At 46.2% G+C, this 15,936-nt stretch overlaps 1 protein-coding gene across 1 annotated transcript in view; it reads right to left on the reverse strand.

The window, feature by feature from the left end:
* ZRANB3 (zinc finger RANBP2-type containing 3) overlaps positions 1-15,936 on the reverse strand; it is an 88,302-nt gene that overhangs the window by 70,659 nt on the left and 1,707 nt on the right. Inside the window, exon 2 of the mRNA XM_038751723.1 lies at positions 9,115-9,285. Coding sequence (XP_038607651.1) covers positions 9,115-9,278 — 164 coding nt within the window. The 5' untranslated portion in view covers positions 9,279-9,285. The remainder of the gene's footprint in view (positions 1-9,114; positions 9,286-15,936) is intronic.

A 15,936-nucleotide genomic window follows, 5' to 3' on the forward strand; every position in this document is an offset into this window, starting at 1 on the left:
TGGGCCCTGCCTAAGAGACGCTTGTGGCGGGGCTTAACCGAGTGTAACAAGTTGTGAAACCTCAGGCTTTTATTGCACATTAAAGCTGGCACTGATGTTCTAAGAAGTCTAGGGGAGACAGCATGTACTTGGGATGCAAATCAATCAATCAATCAATCAGTCGTATTTATTGAGCGCTTACTGTGTGCAGAGCACTGTACTAAGCGCTTGGGAAGTACAAGTTGGCAACATATAGAGACAGTCCCTACCCAACAGTGGGCTCACAGTCTAAAAGAGACTCATGTTAGAGTCTGGGTGACCTTGGGCAACTCAACCTCTCTGGAGTTCAGTTTACTCATCTGCAAAATCTACACTGTAAACTACCTGGGGGCAGGGCATCTACCAATTCGGTTGTACTTTCCCAAGTGCTTAGTACAGTGCTCTGCACACAGTAAGGGCTCAATAAATATCACTGATTAGTGTAGATTCTTGCAGGGAACACTAAAATAGAATAAGTGATTCCAATGACAACCTAGATGAAATTCCCCTGATATGCAAAATTACCCACACACCTCTCTGAAACTTTACCTGAATGTAAATTACATTTCTATACAAATTATGCATTCATTTAATTATCAATATTTATTTATATGTATTCTTAAACCTACCTTTCACGTGAAGAGCTGGGCGAAGTTGCGTTTTATAGATTTTTTTTTGTTCTTATATGGATTTAAATATTTTTCAGCTGTACCCAAAATAAAACCCTGACCCCTTTCTATGATGAAGATCTTGATACCGTCTCATTCGCTTCTGTCAATAAAACATGCTTTACCATTTATTGTAACCAAGAAACCTTGGGATGGGAAAAAAATTTAACTGCTTTGACCTTCTTCCTTTTTTCCATCCACATACACTCCATCAGGAGCACCCCCCTCCCCGCCCCCGCATTCAAAGTGCCTACTACAGTGCTTTATCCATAGTAAGTGCTCAATAAATACTACTGATTGTGGCTCAATGGAAAGAGCACGGGCTTTGGAGTCGGAGGTCAGGGGTTCAAATCCCGGCTCCGCCACTTGCCAGCTGTGTGACTTTGGGCAAGTCACTTAACTTCTCTGGGCCTCAGTTATCTCATCTGTAAAATGGGGATTAAGACCGTGAGCCTCTTGGGACAACCTGATCAGTTTGTAACCTCCCCAGTGCTTAGAACAGTGCCATTATTATTATTATTATTGACTACGTGGGATGTATGGCTATTCTCCCTAATACCTAACACAAAGCCTTTCTGCTGCAGGTTGACCTCTTCTGTTCTGTTTACTCAATCTTGAAGTGAAATATCAAGGCCCCGAGACCCTCCTAGGAGTAGGAGGCTTTATCTGGCAGCTCCCTTCCATCCTGAGACAAACAAGGACGAGAAGAAGGTAGGATGGAGACCTCCGTGGCAGATTTAGAAAGCGGGTTGGGATGGTGATTTTAAAATCCGGGCCACGGAGTGGGTGTAAGATACGGTTGTGGTGGCCCGAGTGGCCGATCAGCCCCGTGCCCTGCAGTGTCCCAGTGGAGGCCCGGAGTCCTGCCTCTGGTTCCGCTCCTGGAATGGGACAGGGTCCGGCCTGGCCCAGGCCCCCAGATGGCAGCATGCTCCAGGGTAGAGCAGCTCATCCACTCGCTTATTCAGGAATGCTGGCCACGGAGATCATCGGCTCTCCCAGCTTCTCTCCGGGGCGGCACAAACATTCCTGCCCGGCCACCTTCCCGACCACATGAACGGCAACTCCGGAACTGAATCTAGAAGCAGTGGGGATGGGCGGGGAGTCAACCCGTTGAGGGTTTGGCTCCGGGCCACGTCAGCCTGAATGAGTCCCATAGCTCCACTGCCTCATCGCCACACTGGGGTCCGTAACAGGGACTCACCTCAGGAGGTAAATCTGAGGACTGTGTGTTAAAACACTCTGAGATCTTCCGGCGAGACCCTGAAGGGCATCATCATTACTTCACCGAGATGCCAATCTGGCACCACAAGAGAGGTTCCGGCAGATGTTCGTTCATTTAATCGTATTTATTGAGCACTTACTGCATGCACAGCACAGTACTAAGCACTCAGAGTACAATACAACAATAAAGAGACACATTCCCTGTCCATAACAAGCTTACAGTCTAGAGGCGGGGAGACAGACATTAATATAAATAAATAAATTACATATATGTACATGAGTGCTTTGGGGCTGGGAGGGGGGAACAACAAAGGGAGGAAGTCAGGGTGAGGCAGAACAGAGTGGGAGAAGAGGAAAGGGAGGCTTAGTTAGGGAAGGCCTCTTGGAGGAGATGTGCCTTCAATTAGGTTTTGAAGGAGGGGACAGTAACTGTCTACATAAATGTATTTATTTTACCAAATAAAAGGCCTGCTCATCTGACACAGAGGGCCCTTCATTTTGGCTTTCTTCAACACCTGAGAGGAATGTATATTCACGGGGCTCGAGCCCATTGTTGGGTAGGGCTCTATATGTTGTCGATTTGTACTTCCCAAGTGCTTAGTACAGCGCTCTGCACACAGGAAGCGCTCAATAAATATGATTGAATGAATGAATGAATAAGGATAGGCCTGAACTGCTTCCCCTTCCAATGTTCCATGTTTCTTCATACCTGCTTCATGTTTACTAAGTGAATCCTTTTTTGACTTTAAAATGACCATTCTTTCAAGAAGAGGGGATTTTCATTCAGTCCAGACTGTAAGCTCATTGTGGGTCAGGAACATGTCTGCCAAGTCTGTTGTACTGTATTCACACAGTACTCAGTAAATATGATTGAATGATGGATTTTTCTCTTTCTTGTAAGAGTTAAGAAATCTGCTGCAGTGCCTTGGTCAGAAGTGGAGGGTCTATTGGGGTTCCACAATGTCCCAGCAGAGAACAAAGGCCCAGCGTTAGAAACCCCAGTTGCGCTTCCCAGGCATCTTCCCCACACTAACCTAGGTGGGGGCTGGGAGGGGTGTCAAGATCCAGCTCTTTGCCGTCCAGGCGGCTTTGCCCTAGAGCATCATCTTTCTCCCTGATCAGCATTCCTGAATAAGCTTTCAGCAGAGGCAATTCAGACAGCAAATATTTATGGCTTCATTCTTTAAAGGCTTTTGCAAATCCATACTTCAGGGATCACGAAGATAACTAGTTATGTGACCACCAACTTGCACACTCCCTCCCTCATCAAATCCACAGACAATCACTCTCTCCACCTTCAAAGCCCTCTGAAAGTCACATCGCCTCCAAGAAGCCTTCCCTGACTAAGCTTTCATTTTCCTTATTCCCCCTCTCTTCTGTGTCATCTATTCATTTAGATCTGTGCCTCGTAAGCACTTGATATTCACCCCATCCTCTCAGCCCTTCGGCTCTTAGGTCCACATCCTTACACTCCGTAATTTATTTTAATGTTGGTCTTTCTCTTCCTGTTGATTGTAAACTCCTTGTGGGCAGGGAACATATCTACCAACTATATTGTACTGTACTCTCCCAAGTGCTTGGTACAGTGCTCCATACCGGAGTAAGGGCTCAATAAATACCAATGACTGACGGATTATCATTAGGTGAGAGAGCATCACGGGTGCCTGGAGGAAAAGGTAAGGTAAAATGGATGACCAGGAGGCCATTTATCACCCAGATCCTCTTAGCAACCTATCTCCACTACTAGAGACAGGAATCGGGCTGGATGGACAACGAGGTGATGGCACCGCCTACGCTGCAATCAATTATTCCAGCCACAAGTCCTGAGGATGGGAATAAAATACAGAAGTGCTTTGGGTGGCTGATGGGTTAATGCAATTGAGGTGCTGTGAACTATTTGGGGAAGTCTGAGGGGACAAAAGATGTCTGATCATAAATTAAAGTCCTGGGGTTCAACTCCCAGAGCCGTCCGGGAAGCCCAGGAGCTGGTGTTCGGGGATCACGGAAGACGGTCGTTAAATCCTAGTTCCTTTCCACTAACCTAGCTGCAGGGTCTGGTTACCAGAAGCAAAATGGCATATACTAGAGGTGGCCCCTTCATGGTCATTATTGACATTAACGTCTGTCTCCCCCTCTACACTGTGAGCTCGCTGTGGGCAGGAATGTATCTGTTTGTTGCTGTAATAATAATGATGATATTTGTTAAGCACTTACTATGTGCAAAGCACTGTTCTAAGCTCTGGGGAGGTTACAAGGTGATCAGGTTGTGCCACGGGGGCTCACATTTTAATCCCCATTTTACAGATGAGGTAACTGAGGCCCAGAGAAGTTAAGTGACTTGCCCAAAGTCACACAGCTGACAGTTGGTGGAGCCAGGATTTGAACCCATGACCTCTGACTCCAAAGCCCAAAGCCCATGCTCTTTCCACTGAGCCACGCTGCTTCTCTGTAGCTTCTTTGTATTGTATTCTCCCAAGTGCTTAGTAGGGTGCTTTGTACACAGTAAGTGCTCAATCAACACGACTGAATGAATGAACGTGTCTATCAACACCATTGTATTATACTCTCCCAAGTGCTTAAGACAGTGCTCTGCATACAGTAAGCGCTCAACAAATACCATTGAGGATGCCCCCCCCACCCAGCTGTGTGAACTAGACTCCCAGCCCTGCCCATATCAGAACTTTGACAAGACCTTAAAGTTTCCGGGCAGAGTTTAAAAGGCCCAATGATGGCTGTCAGGGAGCCTGGCCCTTCCTAGTCACTATTTCCCCCTGCAATCCCCACAAATCCTCACCCCCATTTCATCTCTGCCCTCAAAATGAAAGGTTGGCACCTTTGGCACACACTGTTTTCATGGCTTGGTACTCACTTGGCAAATTCCCATCTCAAAACAAAAACAGAAAGGATGTTCCTGTCTTTTCCCTATATCTTTCCTTGAAAATGAGGAAAAATAAAAGTTTACGTAACTCTTGTTTTATGCCATTTGTTAAGCACTTACTATGTGCCAGGCACTAAAACCTGGGGAAGATAAAAGTTAATCAGGTTCAACATGGTCCATGTCCCTCATGGGGTTCACAGTCTTAATCTCCATTTTACAGGTGAGGTACCAGGCACAGAGCTGTTACGTGACTTGCCCAAGGTCAAACAGCAGATAAGTGGAAAAGTAGGTATTAGAACCTAGGTCCTTCTGACTCAATAGGCCCTTGCTCTTGCCACTAAGCCACACCGCTGTATCAGATGGACTATCAAATGACCATCTTGACTTTTATCAAAGCCGTAACTCTTGATGATGGTATAAATCCCAGACTGAGCCCCCCTTTTCCCGTCCTCCTCCCCTCCCCATCGCCACCCCCTTCCTCAGACCTACCCCTTCCCCTCCCCACAGCACTTGCATATATCTGTACATATTTATTACTCTATTTATTTTACTTGTACATATTTACTACTCTATTTATTTTAATGATGTGCATATAGCTATAATTGTATTTATTCTGACAGTTTTGACACCTGTCTACTTGTTTTGTTTTGTTGTCTGTCTCCCCCTTCTAGATTGTGAGCCCGTTGTTGGGTAGGGACCGTCTCCATACGTTGCCAACTTGTACTTCCCAAGCGCTTAGTACAGTGCTGTGCACACAGTAAGCGCTCAATAAATACGACTGAATGAATGAATTGTTGAAGAGGACGGGCCGGGGCAGGGAAGGGGAAACAGAAAGGAGACACTCACATTCCTGGCCACCATCTGGGAAAAGACAGGAATAGAGGCAAGCATTTTAACTCTATTGTAAAAACAGCCTTGGGCTCCCACAGCTGCTGCTGGGCCCCAAACCTCAGAGTCCCCTGTCAGGGCACCCCAGGGGCTGTGGCAATAACATGAGCCCAAAATAATAATAATAATAATAATAATAACAATAATAATAATAATAATAATAATAATAATAATAATAATGGTATTTGTTAAGCGCTTACTATGTGCCGAGGACTGTTTTAAGCGCTGGGGTACATACAAGGTAATCAGGTTATCCCACGTGAGGCTCACAGCTTAATCCCCATTTTACAGATGAGGTAACTGAGGCACAGAAGTTAAGTGGCTTGCCCAAGGTCACACAGCAGACAAGTGGCAGAGCCGGCATTAGAACTCACGTCCTCTGACTCCCAAGCCCGTGCTCTTTCCACTGAGTCACGTTGCTTCTCAATTTCATTCATTCAATCGTATTTATTGAGCACTTACTGTGTGCAGAGCACTGTACTAAGCGCTTGGGAAGTCCAAGTTGGCAACATATAGAGACGGTCCTACCCAACAGCTGGCTCACAGTCTAGAAGGGGGAGACAGACAACAAAACAAAACATATTAACAAAATAAAATAAATAGAATAAATACGTACAAGTAAAATAGAGTAATAAATACGTACAAACATATATACTTATATACAGGTGTTGTGGGGAGGGAGGGGAAGGAGGTAAGGCGGGGGGGATGGGGAGGGGGAGGAGGGGGCTCAGTCCCAATTTGATTTCTACAGAACACTGATCTTCTTGCCCTTTGTGGTTTTGCATTTTCTCAGCTGCAAATTAGACCACAGGGATCACAGAAAACAGTGAGCTCTGCGAACGGCAAAACAAAGAATGGCCAAGTCTAACAGTGGGCTGTTTTGGGGGGGCAGGGGGAGAGGGAGGGGGATGGAGAAGGTTTGGTACTTGTTAATCGCTTATGATGTGCCAAGCACCGTATTAAGTGTTGGGGAAGATATGACGAACCAGGTTGGGTGCAGTCCCTACCCCACATGGGGTTCACAGTCTAAGTAGGAGGGAGGAGGATTTCGTCACCATTTTACAGATGAGGTAATCGAGGCACTGAGAAGTTAAGCATCATGGCCTAGGTCACACAGCAGACAACGGTGGAGCCAGGATTAGAATCCAGGTCCTCTGACTCTCAGGCCTGTGCTCTTTCCACTAGACCACAGTGCTTCAAGCCTTCTATTTAAAACTATTCTGTTTGCTAAAATGGTGACTATTTAGACTGTGAGCCCACTGTTGGGTAGGGACTGTCTCTATATGTTGCCAACTTGTACTTCCCAAGTGCTTAGTCCAGTGCTCTGCACACAGTAAGCGCTCAATAAATACGATTGATGACGATGATGATGATGATCTCCTTAATATGCTTACAAACATGAAGTCCATGGCAGGAACAGATAAAACATAGGGTAATGGGATCAATTTGGAGTTCTCTGGAGTACCTTTGTTGCCCTGAACCTCTGCCAGATACACACTGGCTTTAGATGACCAAACAACATTGTAAACTACAGGTTAGTTCTAAGAGGTCCGGTAGTGATTCTGTAGTAATTCCACTGATGCTCATGTAATTGTTCATGTAAAAGGTACCCAGTCCTTGGGGCTAAGAGGAGTTTCCCCAACTCTGGAAGGTCCTGAAAACACTGAAAACATTAGAGAAGCAGTGTGGCTCAGTGGAAAGAGCACCGGTTTGGGAGTCATGGGTCATGGGTCCTAATCCCAGCTCCACCACTTGTCAGCTGTGTGACTTCGGGCAAGTCACTTAACTTCTCTGTGCCTCAGTTACCTCACCTGTCAAATGGAGATTCAGACTGTGAGCCCCATGCGGGACAACCTGATAACTTTGTATCTCTCCCAGTGCTTAGAACAGTGCGTGGCACATAGCGCTTAACAAAACATGCTGCCAACTTGTACTTCCCAAGCGCTTAGTACAGTGCTCTGCACACAGTAAGTGCTCAATAAATATGATTGAATGAATGAACAAATACCATAATTATTATTATTTATTCATTCAATCGCATTTACTGAGCGCTTACTGTGCGCGGAGCACTGTACTAAGCGCTTGGGAAGTACAAGTTGGCAACATATAGAGACGGTCCCTACCCAACAGTGGGCTCACAGTCTAGAAGACTCGTTTCCCCACTTCACATTGATCCCAAAATTTGTCTAACCGGCCCCATGCCAGCCAACCAAATGGCTCTGTTCACCTAACATTTCCAATCAGGAATGAAACCTAAACAACTTAATTTTAAGAGAGCACCACAAATCATTGTTGTTGTACTGGCATTTCAATTAATGTATAGTTCCATCTTTCTCATTAACATCTGCTCTAATTTCTACATGATTTCTATGTATCTCCACGTACCACCCCGAAGTGAACAAGGAAGATAAAAGAAAACAGAAGGCACAATCCATCTGGGCAACTGCCCCAAAAGGGAGAGTGTGGGGATAGAAGACAGAGAAGGTCCAAGACCCCTCGGGGAGCCCCAGCAGCTCCCACCACCACCATTTCCTGGGCTGCAGCTCCAGAAACCCACAACACTCACTTGACACCTGCAGGGCCCCTGCTGCCCGTCTGCAAGAGGCCCACAAGGGACAGTGCTCTGCACATAGTAAGCGCTCAATAAATACGATTGATGACAGAAGAGGTGGAAGCTGCCTGGTTTGACGGCATCGGGTGCAGAACACCAGTTAGATCCTGCTTTTGCCTCCACGGCTCCCTCTGGACTTTTGTTTCCAATTTCTGTATTTTGTGTATTATTTGTCCTTATCCCTTAATGTCTCAATGTTTTATGGCTCCCAGTGTGTCTGTCTCCAGTCCTCCTTCTGCATCCCCCTGCCCCTGCTCCTCTATTCATAGATTGTGAGCCCCTTGAGGGACAGGCTCTGGGTCTAATTCCCATCTGCATACCCTTTCCCAGAACTTTGTACAATGCTCTGCACAAAGTGCTTAATAAATACCATTACTACTACTACTACTACTATTACTCCACCAAACCAGAGAAGGAAAGTGGCTACCTCAGTGAGGCCAGAATGGGGAAGGCATAGGTACCTCAGAAAATAATGCAGTGTGACATAATATTCATATTTAAACAATCCACAAATTCCCGTATGACATTTGGGCTACTCTAAAAGCAAAAGGATTGTAGTCATTTTGTAATTTTTAAAAATCTCTATAAACATATTCCTGCTCTATAATTGACCCTTTATAGTTTAGGGGACCGACCAGTCAAGTGACCATCCCAGAGGCACGGCCCAGCATCTCTCGCGGCTCAGTGACACCTCCACTGCCTCACTTCCTGACCTACCAGCCTAAGGAAATCCAGGCTGAGCTCTAATTCCAGGTCCGATATTTCCACGTCTGAGAATCAAGGAAACTATTTTGGAGGCAAAGTCCCCATAAGAAACTAGTATTTACCTGCCACCTCTTGCTAGTGCAAATGCAATTCCATCTTTCTGGAAAGGAAGGAGTCTTGCTCTTAGTTTGACAGGCAGAAAAGACAGCAGCTGGTCATCACATTCATTTTTCAGGCAAGAAACTTCAGGCTTGGGAGACTCTTGGATGTGATGTGCTTTGTCCATGTTGATGCTAAACATAGAACAGAACAAAAATGCAAGGGGAGAAATAGGTACCTCAGAAAATAATGTGAAGTGGAACATTACTAATGTTAAAAATAGTACATGCATTTGCAGATGACACAGGCTACTTCAAAAAGCTCAAAAAGTTTTTTTTTTTAAATAACTGGTATTTGTTCAGTGCTTACAATGTGCTAAGTGCCGAACTGAGTGATGGAGTAGATACATAATAACCAGGTCAGGCACAGTCTCTGTTCCACAAGGGAGGGAGAATAGGTACTGAATTCCCATTTTTCAGATGAGGAAACCGAGACACAGAGAAGTTAAATGATTTGCCCAAGGCCACACAGCAGGCCAGTGGCGGAGTCAGAATTAGCACCCAGGTCCTCTGACTCCAGGCCCATGCTCTTTCTACTAGCCCACATTGCTTCTACAAAAGGATGGTAAAAACTTTAAAATAAATATGAATATATTCCTGCTCTCTAAACACATCCTTATTCTTGGAGTACGACAGACTATCAACCTGGGGTTTAAGAACGGGTAGCTGCTTTCTTCTCAAAAATGACAGAATTTAAAGAATTGCTTCTGAAAGCTATTAAACAGCTCCGATAACTTCGTTTCATAAAATCCCAAAACTGGACTCACTGTTGAGGCAGAAAGTAATCAATAGCTTTTTCAAGGGTTCAGACATTATGTCCATGACGGGTTACTAGCAAGAAAGTTAGAGAATGTTAGCGGCGACATACCTAAACATCGATCAATCAATCAATCAATCAATGGTATCTGTACCTATGGTGTGGAGCTCTGTACTTAAGTGCTTGGGAAAATATAATAAAGTTGGTAGATGTTGATCCCTGTCCACTAGGAGCTTACAGTCTGCAGGAGGAGGCAGATATTAAAATAAATCACAGCTAGGAGAATGAAGATGAGTTCAGAAAAGGCGACTATCTCCACTGCTTCCTGGGTTCCCTGCTTCTTGGCTGCCCCTCTGAACGATAGGATCCTGGGCCACGATGGCAGCCCTTATGTTCCCACGTTAACCAGTTAACAGGACAATGTAGAAACCCAATTGTGCCACCATTCATTCATTAGGAAGCAAACGTCACAAAGCCCAGCACACACAGATTCAGACCCATTGCTGGGAACCAGCTGACAGACAGGTGGGTGGGCGGGTGGGAAGGTCTGATGGGCCACTCTACAAGTAGGTCTTCCCTCCTCAAGCAGAGGTTTTCTAAAGAATGAGCGAAAGGCCAGGAGGGAATCAAAAACAGCTTCAGGCAGGGAAAGTAGCCAGGGCAGCAGGCCGCTTCTCTGGGCTTCAGTTACCTCACCTGTAAAATGGGCATTGAGAATGTGAGCCCCACGGGGGACAGGGACTGTGCCCAACCCAACCTGCTTGTATCCATCCCAGCGCTTAGTACAGTGCCTGGCACATAGTAAGCGCTTAACAAATACCATAATTCTTAATATTATCATTGTTAGAAGGGTGAGAGTGGCACTGTGCAAACCATCGGCATTGCTACCATTGCCATCATTTTCTTCACCGGCTTCTCTGGGCCAAGGCCTCAGGAACAAGGATCGAGGGAGACTCCTGCATCAACATCACCACTCGCAAAAGTCAATCATGTTAACTGGGTCATCATAAAATGTGAAGGACTGTACTGATCTTGATGGTTAAGTTAATCTGTATTGTTTTGGACTGTGACAACACGATAAGTTATGGTGTTCCCAGCAGAGTTTCAGGGATTGCAGAAGATGAAGTAGCTATCACATAGTCCAAGGTAATTTCTAGTCTAACGTAGCTCATTTTCAATAGGTTTTCTGGTCACAATCTAAATTTTATTTTTCTGTCAAGTGAAACCATTCTACAACAGCCCTAGAAGATCCTTACCATTCTAGGTACATGCTTTGATAAACAAGAACAAGTTACGATGGTTAAATAAATATTTATAAATGAATAAACCTGTACATGCAAGCTTGAGGGAATTACCCTCATTTTCCTTTTGCTGGAAACAGCTGAGATGAGCCAATGAAGCTTTTTCATTCATAAGTTAAGACCAGAGGAAAGGAGCAGTTTAAAAATGCCATAAATATCAGCAGTTTAGAACTGCAATAAAGAGACAGAGAGGGAGGGAGGGAGAAGAGAAGGAAGAGAAGGGTAGGAGGGGGAACACAGAACTTCCTTAGTACTAAGAAGGAACAAAGGCAGCTCCCTGAAAAGACCAGAGCCTGAGGAGAGAGTGGGAATCAACCATTCAGTGGTATTTACTGAGTGCTTACTGTGTGCGGAGCACTATATTACAGGCTTGGGAGAGGACACTATATAGAGAGTTGAGAAGCAGCGTGGACTAGTGGATACAGCATGGGTCTTTGGGAGTCAGAAGGACTGATCTCTCTCCTCTGCAGTCTCGTATTTCCTCCGGCCTTTGGGACATCTCTACTTGGATGTCCCACCGACACCTCAATAAATATGAATGCCCGTTGTGGGCAGGGATTGTCCCTATTGCTGAATTGTGCTTTCCAAGCACTTAGTATAGTGCTCTGCACCCAGTAAGCGCTCAATAAATAAGATTGAAAGAATAACTGAGTTATTGCTTAGAACAGTGCTTTGCACAGTGAGCCATTAACAAATACCATCATTATTATTAGTGCTTGACATAACATGTCCTCTCGACTTTCCTGTCACTGTAGACAGCACCACCATCCTTCCTGTCTCACAAGCCTGTAATTTTGGTGCTACCTTTGACTCATCTGTCTCATTCAACACACCCCCTCAATCTGTCATTAAATCCTGTCGGTTCAACCTTTACAACATTGTTAAAATCTCCCTCTTCCTCTCCATTCAAACTGCTGCCACATTAATCCAAGCTGTTATCCTATCCTGCCGTGATTACCATATCAGCCTCCAGGCCACACTTCACTGTGCTTCCCAAAAATGTTCTGGCCACGTTTCCCCACTTCTCAAGAACGTCCAGCGGTTGCCTATCTACTTCTGCATCAACTAGACACTCCTTACCACAGGTTTTAAAATACTCAATCTCCTTTCTGCCTCCTACCTTACCTCGCTGCTTTCCTACTACAACCCAGCCCACACACTTTCCTCCTCTAATTCATTCGTTCATTGAATCGTATCTATTGAGCGCTTTAATGCCAACCTACCTACTGCAACTCAATCTCATCTATCTCACCGCTGACTTCTCGCCCACGTCCTGCCTCTGGCATGGAACGCCCTCCCTCTTCACGGCTGGCGGACGATCACTCTCCCCACCTTCAGAGCCTTGCTAAAGACATATCTCCTCGAAGAAACGGAAGCAGCGTGGCCTGGTAGAAATACACGGGCTTGTGAGTCAGAGGATCTGGGTTTGAATCCCACCCTGCCACTTGTCTGCTTTGTGACCTTCGGCAAGTCACTTAACTTCTCTGTGCCTCGGTTTCCTAATTTTCAAAAGGGGAATTCAATAGCTGTTCTCCTTCTAGTTAGACAGTGAGCCCGATGTAGGACCTGCTTATCTTGCACTTACTCCAGTGCTTGGTATACAGTAAGCGCTTTTAACAAATACCATATTATTACTATTATTACTGCTACTAGGCCTTTCCCGACGAGGCCCTCATTTCCTCTTCTCCCCTTCCCCTGTGAGTCAACCTTACACCTGGATTTGCCCCCTTTATCCACTCCTTCCTCAGCCCCACAGCACTTATATATAGTCATAATTTATTTATATTAATGTCTGTCTCTCCCTCTAGAATATAAGTTCATTTTGGGCAGGGACCGTCTCTACCAACTCTCCTCATCCGACAGCTCCGGGCTGTTTTGGAGAGAATGGAAAGGGAGAAATAAAGACTGTAAGCTCATTCTGGAAAGGGGACGGGTCTGCCAGCTCTGCTGTACTCTCCCAAGTGCTAAGCACAGTGCTCTGCACATAGTTAACGCTCACTAAATGCCACTGATGAAGATGATGATAATAATGAGGGGAATAGGGAAGGCCAATGGGCATTTCCATCGCAATTTGCACTTTAAATGATTTTGTTTTAAATTAGAACAGTTTTCTCTGCCTTGGCCCAGGGCAATTTGCTGGGTCCCAATCCCTCAGAAGAGGGATCAGTGTTCTTCAATCTTGAAATGCAGACATTGAGAAGATATGATTAAGTTCATCGTGAATCATGAAGGGGGTGGACAAGAGGAACCCAGGGCTGTTCACCAAGGCCCACGCCCTCAGGATGAGGAAGCAACCACCCCGGCTTGAAGGTGGAGGGTTCAAAACCAAATGGACCCTTCTTTAGACAGCAGTTGGCATGCACAGGAAGTTTACCTCTGCACTGAGGGCAGGCCACCCCCAAAAGAACTTCTACTTATAGCTTTACACTAGGTGGCTTCCTCTATCAGTCAATCAATGGTACTAACTGAATGCTTATTGTGTGAGCAGCACTGTACTAATAGTTGGGAAAGTCAACACAAGTAAGTTGGTAGGCACATTCCCTGTCCACAAGGAGTTAGAGTCTACAGGAGGGGATTACAGGTAGGGGAAATAATCGTAATTTATTTTAGTGTCTGTCTTCTCTGCTGGATTGTAAAATCCTTGGGGGCAGGGATCATGTTCACGGGCAGGGATTGTGCTTACTGTACTTTCCCAAGTGCTTAGTACAGTGCTCTGCACGGAGTAAGCAATAGATAAGTGCCAACGCTTGATTAATTGGCTAAAAAATGCCGTACTAAGCTCCAATACAGAGCTGGACAACATCTCTGCTTCCAAGGAGATTATAATCTGGAGGAAACTTGCACTTGAATTTGTACCCTTTACTCAACCCACCCTCAGCCCCATAGCCCTTATGTACATAACAAATTTTCTTTAATGTCAGTCTCCTTTAGACTGTAAGCTCCTTCTTTAATGTCTGTCTCTTTTAGACTGTAAGGTCCTTGTGGGCAGGGAGCATGACTACCGACTCCTTTATACTCTCCAAAGCGCTTAGTCACATAGTAAGCGCTCAATAAATATGACTGATTGCTTATCAAAGAGTGCTTAAGAGGTACAGTACAGGCATAAGTGCACAGTTGATGGAGGGCGAAGGGGGGCGGGGAACTGAAGGGTTAGTCAGGGGCGGCCTCTTGGAGAAGACGCGATTTTAGTAAGGCTCGGAAGACGGGGAGAATGGCAATCTGTCTGTCACGTATGAAGGGAAGGAGTTGCAGGCAGGAGGGTGGGTGTGAGGAAGGGGTCGACGGCGAGGCCGACAGCAAGAGACACAAGACTGAGGCACAGTGAGTACGTGGGTTTGGAGGAGCCAAGTGTGTGGATTCAAAAAGGATTTGGCTAAATTAATCAAAGAGCCGCCTAGGACGGGTTTTTACAAAGAACGCCAAGGAAGCAGCATGGCCCAGTGGATTGAGCACGGTCCCTGGGAGGCAGAGGGACCTGGGTCGAATCCCGGCTCCACCGCTTTTCTACCATGTGACCTTGGGTAAGTCACTTCACTTCTGCGGGCCTCAGTTACCTCATCTGTTTAACAAGGATTAAGACTGTGAGCCCCATGTGGGCCACGGACCGTGTCTGACCTGATTATCTGACTACCCAGAGAGCACTTAGTACAGTGCCTGGCGCATAGTAAGTGCTTAACAAATACCTCTAGAAGAGTTACAAGATAAATTTAGGAAGATTAAAAATTTTAAAGACCATCTGGTACATTGATGAGGGGCCCATGACAGGCCATCAGGGTGCAAAATTATGGCAGAAGGGTGGCAAACCCCAACCACGAGGCTGGGCATTGAGACGGGCACTGAGTGTACATTATCCCTGTTCCTCCTCTGAGGGTGCAGGGATGCCCCCCCCCCACCTCCAGGGCTGTAATAATGAATGGGTAGAGAAGCAGCATGAGGTAATGGGTGGAATGAACTGTGGGACCTGATGGCCTGATGTTCCTTTGGGGATGTGGCCAGAACTATTAGAGATGCAGCATGGCTTAGTGGAAAGAGCACAGGCTTGGGAGTCAGAGGTCATGGGTTCTAATCCCACCTCCGCCGCTTGTCAGCTGGGTGACTTTGGGCAAGTCACTTGACTTCTCTGTGCCCCAGTTACCTCATCTGGAAAATAAGGATTAAGACTGTGAGCCCCATGTGGGACAACTGGATTACCCTGTATCTCTCCCAGCGCTTAGAACAGTGCTTGGCACATAGTAAGTGCTTAACAAATACCGTTATTATGATTATTCTTGGTGTGGCGGCCTGTTCCGCGCAGCCTCAGCGCTGGGGTCCCGGCCGCCCATGGTTGAGCCGGGGTCAGGGGGGCCCGAGCCCCGCACAGCCTCTCACGCACTCATTCAGTCGTATTTACTAAACGCTTACTATGTGCACAGCACTGTGCTAAGCGCTTGGAAAGTACAGTTCAGCAACAGAATTCGCCTCTGTCAGCAATCACCGACCGCCCCGCGGGGAACAAGGCCTCCACCCACAGCCCGGCCCTCGGTCCAGCCCGGGGATTTGTGGAAAGAGCCCGGATCTGGGACTCAGAGGTCGTGGGTTCTAATACCGACCCCGCCGCTTGTCAGCTGTAATAATAATAATGATGATGGTATTTGTTAAGCGCTTACTATGTGCAAAGCACTGTTCTAAGCGCTGGGGGGGGGGGGACACAGGGTGATCGGGTTGTCCCACGTGGGGCTCACAGTCTTA

The sequence above is a fragment of the Tachyglossus aculeatus genome, chromosome 9 (genome assembly GCF_015852505.1).
Source record: "Tachyglossus aculeatus isolate mTacAcu1 chromosome 9, mTacAcu1.pri, whole genome shotgun sequence".
In the NCBI taxonomy this organism is placed as follows: Eukaryota; Metazoa; Chordata; class Mammalia; order Monotremata; family Tachyglossidae; genus Tachyglossus; species Tachyglossus aculeatus.